Genomic DNA, 12,332 nt, shown 5'->3' with positions numbered 1-12,332 from the left:
TGTTAGGGACCCCAAATGTCACCTTAGATCTCATTTTGTGAGCCCCCACATTAAATTGTGTTAACTGCTGCATCACATTATTTGGCAGCAATTACACCTGCAACTAGTAATTATATCGTTACTACATAGTATAATGATATCATAGTAAAACACATGTATGTGTTAACAGTCATCCCGTGGTATACAACAATAGTGTGCTGGCAGTGGAAAAATAAAAAACACAATTGTTCCTGTAGCAGCAAGCTAAGGCTTTTCCCCCCTATTCAGTGCAGCCCTGCTTCCGCTCGGTGAAACCACGCATGTGTTGTTCCGTGCTGCAGCAACGTGCATCAGTTCCTCTCTGACCCCAGTGTTAATCTGCATTCAGACTGAGGCTCCACTGCTTTTTTTTTTCAGCTGCTCGACATTTGAGTAGCATATTACGGGGGGGCTTCGCCGTCTGTGGTAATTGTTTAGGGCCCTGCTAGGCTGACGATTCGGCAAACAGACACGCAAAAAAAAAAAACCCAAAAAAAAAACCGAGCGACGCGAAATCAAGCCTTCGACTCGCATCGATTTTGTTTTGGCTGATTTTACTCCACCGCACGTCCGCCTCGGGTCTAGATTTGCAGACCCGCTACTGCTAACGTGCGTAATGTATCGTAGAGAGGAAACACAGTAAATAGACGGACACGTCCATCTGCAATAAAGAGGAAACGAAGATGGTGACGATGGCTTCACCAAATTTAGCCTCCAAATGCTCGACAGCAATGGCGAAGCCTTCCCTCCCCCTGAAGCTGTTTCTCTGGGTGTTTATTGTCGTTAATCTCCCGAAAAGGTAAGATATTAATGCGTGATATTTCATCGCTTAACCATGATTTTTGTGTCGGCTTTGCTGGGTAGCCGTGTGTCTTATTTTAACAACACATCATTTTGCGGTGCCTCCCATCTAATACCAACACATCCCTGCTTTTAGTGGGATCATGGACAATTAGGTAGCTGAGAGGAATCTCGTTTTTTTTAGAAAACCAAGGCATATAGTGTACATATCACACGTTTAATTGTGGCTCGACATGGACGTGTGATATTACAGTGTTTTAGATAACCATAGCGACACATGCATCGCATTACTGGGAGATGGATCATAATACATTTGTTTCACAGAAAACAGAAGCGACGGACAGAGAACTGCCTTAAATATTCGGCTGTGGAAATTAGAGTGGCATTTCTTTGCATATAAGCGTTTCTATGAAGACACCAGTATCTCACACAATCTGTCCAGCGTTAGAAATAGCATAGTGGCAGGCTAATTTGCTTGAAGCTAAGGCTACATATAGTCTCTGCTAAGCTGCCTTTAAGGATCAGGTCTATTCTAAGAGCCAAAGCCTCGTTATTAAGGATGTGGCCGAACTCGAATATGTGCAAAACAGTCCTTTGTAATAAAGACAACTTGAGTTTGAGTGAAGGTACGTCTCATCCCACGTATTTGAAATAAAAAAGCATTTCAAAATGGCAGACAATCACACAGAGAATGCAAGTGTAAAGGCACAATAAGGACAAGGATAACACATATGGACTCATCCTTGTCTTGTACACACACATACACACACACACACACAGAGGCAAAGGACTGTCATTTCAGCTTTAACTGAGGTGCATATTTGAGTTTGTTGAGAGAAGCTGTTTGGTTGTCCCTGTCAAGACATTATTCTCGTTTACTAAGATGAGAGAAGTCAAGGGGAAGGATAGCTAGGCTCCTCGCTTCGCTCTCGTCTTGTGCTGTTGTAGGGTGAAAAATGGAGGCAGATAAATCAGACGACGTTCAATCACCGTCATGCCGATCGCAACCTCAGGGCTCCATGCCCAGCCTTCATTCCCAGGCCTGTGTATTTCTAATTGTATGCACAAGTAGTGTTCACAATATGTTTGAGTAAACACAACACCTTGCCCCATTGCATTACATCCACAATTGAGATGTATGGGCAAGCTATGGATTTATACATGTTGTGTATAAGTGATTGTAACATATTGAACTGAGATGTGACATTTGGGTGCTTCTTAAATAACCATAACAAGGCCAAATGAGAGCTCTTTATGTAAACACTGGTCCCATATCTGTGGCTCAAACCTTGTCATCCCCCAACGCCAGTAAGATATATCCTCTTTTCAAATAGTTTATATAAAAGTGATTTGTAATAACTAATTAATTAGACGGCTTCTCCTCTGTAAGTTTCATTGCACGTCATTTGTGATTCATGTAAGAGACTTCTTACATAAGACATCTCAAGGCCTCTGGCATGCTTTTAGTAATCTATGCTACTTTGTGACTCATTTACAGTTACTATGTGTAGTGATGTCTGAGCACATCACCATACATCAACCCAAATGCACCCCCCCCCCCCCCATCAAGTAGAAGTAAAAGACATTTTGTTAGAAATGTTTTGGCATATTGTACCATCAGTCAATAATTAGGCTTCAGATGTAGGCCCAGGAACCACTAGGAGAGCTATGGCCATGACAGGAGGAAGTGATGTCACAGTGAGGAAGTGCTGAGCTCAGGCTTTTACTTATTAATATCCAAGTGATGTTTACTGTTCTGCAAACTCACATCAAACACTTTAGGTGGCAGAAGAAAGTCATTGTATAATCAAAGTTTTTTTTTTTTTTCATATAACCATAATTGTACCAGAACATATTGTAATACTAATGTATATTTCTCATGAAGTAAGGGCTTATATTGGTTTGATGGGCATAGACACTAGATATACATACATGGGACATTACAGTAAATCAGATTTCAGGATTGTTGTTACTCGAAATTATCATAATTTGATTCTATGAATTAGTAATACAATTTCCTCTAGCGCCTGTCAAATAATAATCAGTTCTTATAATCGGACATATAGGAACAAATAAAATTACACTTTTAGGAGGTCCAGCAGGAAGTCAACAATGAATTTTCTCCATAGAAAGTAGTGAAAAAGTATTGGTATGGAATATTTTCTCTATGTCTTTCAGGGTTTTACAACATCACACCATAAAATGTCTCTAGGGTTGTGGATTTAACGATATCCTTCATCATCTAAAATATCATATATAATATATAATGCCACGTATCAATGCCAGCAATGCAGGACTCCAATAACAAAAACAACACAAAGCCTGATGTAGTTGTGGCCTCTCACAACCACAGCAACCTAAATCAAAAGGTCCTCTTGCTAAACAAGTCACAAGTAACAGATGCCTTGCCAACAGCATACCAACCCGCATAGTTACCTGCCGTTTGCATACTTTTACATACAACAAATAATGATAAAGTGACTTAAATTAAATCTTCAGTTGTTTAAACATGTGTCTTCTACACCTGCAGTGTGGACGCCTGGCTAACATTATCTTGCTAGCAATAAAATGCTATATACATAGTAAGTGAACTGAATATGGTTCATACATAACAATAATACTGTTACTACTGGCGCATTCTTTTGAGCTGCTGTAAGTGTGGATGATGTTGGACACATTTTTAGAAGAGGACAATCCAGCATGCCGCTTGTTGCATTCCAGCTTTACCCAGCCCAGTTGTACCAGTGCAGTTCCTTCAAAGTCCATACAGTGTATTGGACTCAACCAAACAAACCCTCAAACACTATCTGTCTCTTGTCATCACTGGGGATGTTGGGATGAAACATTTTGACAAACTGTCAATCTGTCATGTATCCCATAATGACTACCATATGTATTTATGTCTCCAAAAAAAGTTGTTGATAGCGCACAAATGTCAATCTTCCTTGTTCCCATGTCGATTTAAGACTTTTTGACAGGACAGTTGAATATGACAGTCAAAGCTCATAGCTGCCTCTTGCTTACAGTTTAGACAGACTGTCATATTCATCACCCAGGAGGTATTAAGGTCAGAGGGATTTCAGATTTCTCCGATATGGTAGTGTGAATTAACGACAGCGGTGATTACTCCCATTTACTCGGCCCGTTAAGTACAGCAAGAAATCTGAAGTGGGGTCATGGATATTGCCACACAACATGCCTTGCTATCTCTGAGTGTCCTATCTAAAGTCTTTTTTTACTACGGCTTTTACTACTTCTGTCTGTATTCTAAGAGATCCGGTGGATAAATTTAGATCTACTACCCTTAGTCCAAAAGGGTTTGCCCATTTCTATTTTAAGTACACAGGTACACAGCAGGTGAATGAGCACACTAGAGTAGAGAGATGATACTTTTAAAAGTAGTCCACGGATGTTTTGTTTCCCTCCATAGGTTATATATATATATGGCCTGATTGTACTGTATATGCAGAAGTTTATTACTGAAATGTTGCATTAGATATAGACACACTGTAATATCTCTGTTCATATGAAACTCAAAGCACCACGATTTAAATCTCACCCCACACAGAATTGAACCCTTCTGTCACTCCCTTAATGATTGACAAGCTATCTAATCTACCAATGATAGAGCGCATCATAATTACCTATTAATAGTTTATGTTGCTGCCGGTTTGTTTACATCTTATTTAAGTGAAACATCACATTGAAATAGTCCAAAAACATATTACTGATTGGCTCTTTAACTTGATACACAACATTGGTACTTGATCGCTGGCAGAAACAAGCCAACCTTGCTTGTCAATAACAGTTCATCTATAGGATCTGCTTTGGATTGGTCCTGTATGAGAGTACCATAACTGCAGATGTTCATTTTTGTAAATTGGCAGCCTGCGTGAGTAAGCAGAAGCACAATTTACATCCACTTTAAATTACTACAGTTTGTTAATTAGTTAATTAATTGTCCAATGTAATGTGTTATTAATGTTAGAGCTTGTGAGAGGAGGGTTGTAGCAACGAGGTTACGTGCAAGATTGGTTTGTTGCGTTGTTGCCATCAGTGCAGGACCAATTTCTTGTTGGTTGATAATAAGCATTTGGGAAACATGCAACAATGATAGCTCAGGGAACTTGATGTGGATGCTAATGAAAGGCCCATAGCTTTTTTTCTAAAGCTGGTATTGCTCTCATTACCCTACTTTAAACCAGCTCATGAATGTTTAAAACAGCAGAGGATGGGGCAGTTCTGGGGCAGTTCTCAGTGCTGCTTTACATGAAACCTGAGATGAGATTTTAATTGAGAACGGTTTAATAGTAGTGGCATACTGCAATATCTGACTAAAATGGAAGGAGTCTCCGTATGTATCTGTGTATTACCTTTGATTTTCTCTCAACAACCGTTCATCCGATCGACTTCACACTTGCCGGGTGTGTTGCTGAGGTCCCAAGGAATTGCTGTGTCGAGTGTGAAGTTGTTTGAATGAGCGCTTCTCGAGAAAGCTGCAAGCGGCAATACTGGAGGCCAAGCAATCGGCCCGTTCCGAACAGGCACGTTTTGAAGTGTATTGAGACTGTGTATCGACGACAGCACTAAATGTGCAGGGGTAGAAAGTATGAATATATCCAAATGTCCTTAATGAGAGTAGCTGTGAGCACAACACTTAACTCCAATACTCTCCATCATTACATACACATCCACGAACATACATATGCATGAAAAACAAATACGCACACAAACACACACACACACACCACACGTACACACACACACACACACACACACACACACACACACACTAGCGCATACCTCTCTGTGGATCTTCAGGTACCGAATTAGTAGGCAAAACCTCAGATCTGCCTGCAGTGGAGAACACATGACTGTTCCTTTGATCTGCTTGTCTTTGGAGCATTTCCATATACTGTGAGATGAATATAGATGATGAAATTGCAAGTTATTACACCCTTCTCTGCCCTGTTTATCCATCTATCTATCTATCTATCTATCTATCTATCTATCTATCTATCTATCTATCTATCTATCTATCTATCTATCTATCTATCTATCTATCTATCTATCTATCTATCTATCTATCTATCTATCCATCCATCCATCCATCCATCCATCCATCTATCTATCTATCCATATCCCTATCTCTATCTCTCACTCTTTCTATATATATATATATATATATATATATATAACATCCAGTAAGGCATATGTAAAAGGTTCCACCTGAGTAAGAATGTTAAGATTTTATGTTTTGGGCACTAGTGTTGTAGTGGAGACGGATGGCACTTAATGGCACTTAATGCAGTCTAAGGAAGAGTGCTGGTCAAAACATTATTCCTTGCAGCCTAAGAACACGAGAAAGCTATCAGGGCCTCCATCCTTCTATTCTCACCATTACTGTTTCTTTATTATTCAATTCAGAAGTATCTTTACCTCTCATTTCTCTCAAGCTTTTCTGAAAGCTCCCAATTGTTTCACTGTAGCTGTTTTGTGCTGCTGGGCCAATTCTCTAAATCCTTCTTTCTTGGAATCTCTCTCTCCATTGTATCTATCACTTTTGTCTCTGTCTTGTTTCTTATGAACAAATCTGTGGTATTTATAAAGTCTTCTGTCACCTGAGGCACAACTTCCTGGTAATTAGCGAAGTAGGACTCTATGTAATGCACATGCAAGGAAGATCGCACAAATAACAGGAGATATGAAATGTGTGCTGATTGCACAACGCATCTAATATTATGCAGGTCCTCAGTTCTCATAGAAAATCAGCTCCTTCCAAAAGAGTGCGTGCACATTTACACGGGTGTATTAGGAGAAACTTGTAGTGGGCGTAAAGTCATAGCAACATGTAGTTGTCAGCATATTACTTCACCCTAATGCATTTCCATACCTTTATCTTTCATTGGATTGTCTTCTCCAGCTCTCACAGAAGCTTGGTGGGACTTGAAAACCCCTATTCATGATTTGACAAAACAATCCTGCCGTCAACTTCCTCAACTTTGCCATGTTGGAATGTATTCACGTCACATCATTATTATTTATTGAGTTATTGAAGTTCATTGTGGAGGTTGTCATTCAAACTACGGGCCTCACTGTAATAGTATTAGCAATTTTTTACATTTGTTTAGATTTCTCTTGTCGCGTTTATGCAACGAAGGCCATTTTGAGAAGCAGTGGGAAGACTGTAATTTCATTTGGGCTTTTCCCTCTGTTCAATGTTACTTTTTTGCAGCAGTAAAACTTGCAGTTCAAGTCCTAAATTACACTCGTCCAAGATGGCCAACTGGATGGAAGCCAGCAAAAGTCAAAACATCTCTCTTTGAAAGTGTCACCATCATTGGACTTTCAATTTTTAAAAGAAGAAGAAATGAAAGAGTCCTCATGATGAATCTGTCCAGGTGGGCATTTAGCATTATGTCCAACTTCCTTGACATTAATGCTAATATCAGCTGTCCAGTTTCCATGACTGATGTTAACAACGTTGCTGACTATCTAACCGCATTACTTACATGAAGCATTAGCTGCACCTCTCCATGGGGAACACGTGTGTACAAGGCTTCCAGGAGGACACAATTAATAACAAAAGTGATGTGTCACATGGATGATAGCCTGGTGTGGTGGTGCACCCCAATGTTGAAAATATATAGATAAACAAGATTTGAGTTATTTCCTTTAAATCATCTAACGATCTAATGTATGGGCCCTTGTGCCATTTGTAGGCGATGATTGCTCTTTGCTTCTGTAAAAACACTAAATGGTGCAGGAGGTAGATTAAGTTTAACATCTTTGATAGGAGTTTCAATCTGAATCAAACAAAAAAAAAAGCCTGTTTGGAGGTTTATTTGTTTGATATCCGTAAGATGGCATTGCTGCGAGACAAACCAAAGTTGAATATTTGATAAAAGACAAGTGTTGAACCCTAGATGATTCATATTAATATGGATTATAAGCACATTCATGGAGGGGCACGCTCGGTCACATCGGTCTGATATAGTTGAACAAGCCGGCGTTTGCAAAAGTCTATTTGTGGTGTTACGGTTACAGGTGCTTGAAGCTGCCAGAAAAGACAAAGAAGGACCCGGATTTCACCGTTAATTTATGACATTTAATATAGAGACTGGGAATAGTGCAACATTTAAAATGTGTTTCTCTCATCTGCTAATATTTCTTTAGAAAGAATGCATAGCACACTAGCAAAAACCCTGCTTGCTCCCCTTTTAAAAGACATTATTGATTGCATGCATTTATTTTCTCTCTCCTCCCTGCAGCTCCTGCCAGACTAATGAAGATGATGAGGTGGCTAACAAGACGTGGGTGCTGACTCCCAAAGTGTATGAGAGTGACGTCACACACATCCTAAACAGCCTACTAGACGGATATGACAACAAGCTAAGACCTGACATTGGAGGTGGGTGCTGATTTTTCACAGATGATCCGTTTAGTCGCAGAATCATAAAGAGAAACACCCACGTGGATGGCCAAATTTGCAATTGAACACATTGCACTCATTAACTGACAAACATGCTTATAGCCAAGCACTTTACGCATTAACTGTAGATAATAGGGACGTAGCATCTGTGATGTCACCCACTGGTTTTTAGAAGGAGCCTGGAGACGTTCTCACTAGTTGAAGATAATCCATGATTGTGAAGCGGTCTGAAGCCTGAAACACTTGGTAATGATAAGTAAACCAACCCCACTTAACCTTTAATGTGATTGTCAAAATGTGTCACTAATAACTACTTTACATTAATAACACTTATGAGACGTTCTCCTTTTTTTGGATTATCAAGCAGCAATTATCTTAAGACACTTGTACAAACTGAGAGGAGACACTTACATACTATGAAAACTCATCCAGTGACACGTACACTTTACGTGCACGTACTTACAGAAAGCAGTTTTAGTTTTTTTTATGAAAAACACATTGGCTTTTGAGATGATGAGATGAGAGAACAGCATGGTGGTTAGGTTGATTATGCTTTTTAGTCATTATTCAGGGGTTTCAGAGGTCAGACATTTCTCTCAACAAGCCATTGATTTCGTTATTGGCTACTCACAAAAACAAAATGTTTAGGTTAGGAATCTGTTGACTTTAAATGTGTCTTTATGAAACGAAAAATACTTGCAATTTGAGTTTAACACTCGTTACTTGTTACTTTATTGGACTCTAGCCTGATGGCTTGTAATCACTTGATATCCTCCCAAAGCCCAAAGACTAAAAATGATGTTATAAATAGTACCTTACCAGTCACATTGCACAAACACAAGTTAAAGGTGCGTTTTGCAGGCTTCTCATTTTTACCGCTGCTTTAGCTGCTTTGAAATGTGACATCACCGGGTGCGGATTATATCATCTGTAGCTTTCTACTTTCCAAAAAGCCAAAATTAAACATTTGCTGTTGTCTGGATTTGAAACTGGATTAATATTTGGTAAAATACTATCACCAACACCCACCTTAGTCACAGGAATCAAATGTTAAGCAACACCTGAAAAAAATCTACTCCACTATTACTGTTTTAAATCCTAAATGGCATTACATTTAAAAGGGATCATTGACTTGATGGAGACTCAAAACACTAATTTTAGGACTTGTATTGGACTTGCCTCACCTCTGGTGGTAGCTCGTAATAACGTTAGTCATGCCACCTGATACATATTCCAATATCTCTGCAGCAAATTGTAAAATGATGAGAAATAATGACTTTTTAAGGCACATAATGAAAACGGCACTAGATGGCCTGTTCACTGGCTGTAGAAATTGAACACGGAGGGTTTAATATGCACAGCATACAGTTAATTATTACGCCAGGCTGGGTAGTACAAGGTGTCCTTGTGTGTTTGCCTGTCCACTCTATGTGTGTGTGTTTCTGTGTCGTGTGTTGACAGGCAGCCGGGCTCACTATAAAGGATGTGTACCTGTATTTATGTACATGCGTGCAATATGGTTGGGATAGCAGTCCGTCATGGTGCCGCGAGTCTTGTCTTGTTGATGTGAGAAGTAGACAAGTAGCTTACTCCCTTCACTTTGACAGACAGCTGGGCAGGGCTCCCTTGTCAAGTGCACATTTATCCTAAAGCCTGTCACGTCCATCTGCAAGAGCAGAATATGGAGATATTCAGTACCCTTGAATACTTGATTCATGGGTCGGTGTTCCTGGGAAAACTGGTTTAAGTCAGAATCTATCACACACTCTTACAGAATGATAACGATATATCACTCTATATACCAGCAGTGAATTGCTTCTCCGACCATTGTAAGGTCACAGGTTAGTGCTGTATTAAAGCGGGAAATGGCACGAATGGTTTGGAAAAATGTCAGTCTTGTCAGTCTGCGCTACAGCCGAGACACTTACCATTTGTTGGACTAAATTGAGTGTTGTGTCTTGTAGCGTTGTACATGCGAATGAAAAGGGAAACAGAAACTGACATATGCAATGAAAATACTGACCTCTATTTGGTATCTCTGCCAAAAAAACATCACAAACTGTTGAGCTACATATTGTATTATTTGCGGTTAACTGATTAACAACTGTGATGTTGCATGTTCTGGAGGTTTACAATTAGATGTTAGCAACACTCGGAGACACCAAACATGCCCTTATTACATTGATGACCATGTAGACTGGACATGGGGATTAGAGAGGGAGGTTCTTGCTCTCGCCCCTAGCAGATTCCTTCCCCTTCCTTGAAGGCGAAGCGGCCAAACCAATAGGCATCTCAAGTGCCAGAGAAAGGGGACAATCCCTCACTGGCTTCACAACCCTAAACATGGCTAATTATTTTAAATCGGGGAGGAAAAAACGACCAGCCGGAGGTACCACTGCTGAGAAATGACTTGACGCAGCTTTAAAGCGTGACTAATGAATTGAATGAAATGATGGCATAAGATGAAAGCAGCGGAGTTACATGGATGCACATAGTCAATCCGTTACACGGCTTTTATGTTGTTCCCATATACTGTACAGTATGTACAATGCTGCATATGATGTGACACATTCCACGAAGGGCATCGACTCTATACTTAAGACTTTAGAAGTGAGCTTGTGCTATAAATTGAAGAGCAGCTCAGATGTGCTTTGAGGTGCAGCCTTAGCCCAGAGAGCCGCTGCGTAGATGGGCGGCTGGCTGCCACCATCTTAACCATCATCTTCAAACACGCTATGATCTTGCTCACTCGGTGGTGGCATTCCAGCTGCTGCCAAGTTACACAGCTACAGAAGGGTTATAATTAGCTGGCTATACTGTCATGTGATCCACCAACCAATCAACCAACCAACTACACTAAGGCAAAGGGAAGATTCTCCTCCACTCCTCAGAGCGCTGCAACGCTGTGGATTTAGATGCATTGCTGATTGTGCCACAGCCTCTCTTTGAAGTCCATTGTGATGCTCATTTAATTTTAATGCCCCTGGAGTCTACTGTACGTAAGCAAACTGAAGCAAATAGGACAGAGACATTAGGAGAGAAAGAGAGAGAGACAGAGAAAATCCGTGGCTTTGATGAAGGTACTTGCCTTCTAGAAAAATTAAGATTGTTTCATGGAATTCACAAATATGGAGAGCAACGGCAAGAACGTTAATTTCTTATACAGTGAGTTTAATTATTAGGGCTAAATGATTGCTCATGCGTGGTGCTGCATTTGGTCAGTACGAGCTAATTACATCAGCCATTTACCAGGATGCCTGTGTGGTGGGTGTGTTGGCGTGTATTATGTTGTCACAGACAGCAAGTTAGAACTCTTAGCACAGCCACTTCATGTTCACTGGCACCTTCAAATAATCTTTGGAATCAGGTTTTGCATTCCTGAAAGACGTCCCATTTCTAGTTGGCTGAAGAAAATATGTTGCCATGCATGCAACTTTATATGTGATTTTACTAACAATCCGGTCCAGAAGTTACATATTTCCATTCCACATAAGTGGAATTGGTATGCCAACGTAATAATATGCACTTTAGTTCATAACCTTCACTGAAATACCTTGTGTATGTGCGAGTTTGTTCATGCGTGTGTGTGTGTGTGTGTGTGTGTGTGTGTGGATGGATGGGGGTGCAATGCATGTATTTATGTATGTTTGCCTGTGAGTGACATGAAAAATGGATGCAAACGTGCACTCACTCCCTCTGTATATCTTTCATACTCACTATAGCTCCCACTTCAACTCTCAACCTTACTCTCCTCTCAGACATAACGCCCAGTCAACCGTTAACATACACATTACATAGCAAAGTGTAGTAATCCAGGTTGATTTAGAGGATCTGACACAAAGCTTTTCAGCTTCCTCAGCGTCTGACGTCTGTCTGTCCATCTCACTCAGCTGCTGCTTTAAAGTTATGCGGCATATTCTATTGGGGAAAAAAATTTCAGGGCACTTCTAACCTAAACGTGCATCTCTGTAGCAGGTCTGTGAGAAAAGACAGTGACTGATTGACTATCAAGAGTAGCTCGCAGGCCTGAGGCGTAGAAGGGTAGACATGGGATGGATGGGATGTTGCTGAGGGCATAAAG

The 12,332-nt window shown here is 40.3% G+C and overlaps 1 protein-coding gene across 4 annotated transcripts in view; it reads left to right on the top strand.

Annotated features, from left to right (window-relative positions):
- The first annotated feature begins 435 nt into the window (after positions 1-435).
- gabrg2 (gamma-aminobutyric acid type A receptor subunit gamma2) overlaps positions 436-12,332 on the top strand; it is a 47,205-nt gene continuing 35,308 nt past the window's right edge. For 3 of the 4 annotated variants that reach the window (XM_029447828.1, XM_029447826.1, XM_029447825.1), the window contains exons 1-2: positions 436-817; positions 8,091-8,230. In XM_029447828.1, the coding sequence (XP_029303688.1) occupies positions 702-817; positions 8,091-8,230 (256 nt within the window). In that variant the 5' untranslated portion in view covers positions 436-701. The remainder of the gene's footprint in view (positions 818-8,090; positions 8,231-12,332) is intronic. The other variant, XM_029447824.1, reaches the window with a different exon arrangement.

The sequence above is a fragment of the Cottoperca gobio genome, chromosome 14, assembly GCF_900634415.1.
Source record: "Cottoperca gobio chromosome 14, fCotGob3.1, whole genome shotgun sequence".
Lineage (NCBI taxonomy): Eukaryota > Metazoa > Chordata > Actinopteri > Perciformes > Bovichtidae > Cottoperca > Cottoperca gobio.
Note: the sequence above shows the minus strand (reverse complement) of the source record. Positions and strands in the feature narration are given on the sequence as shown.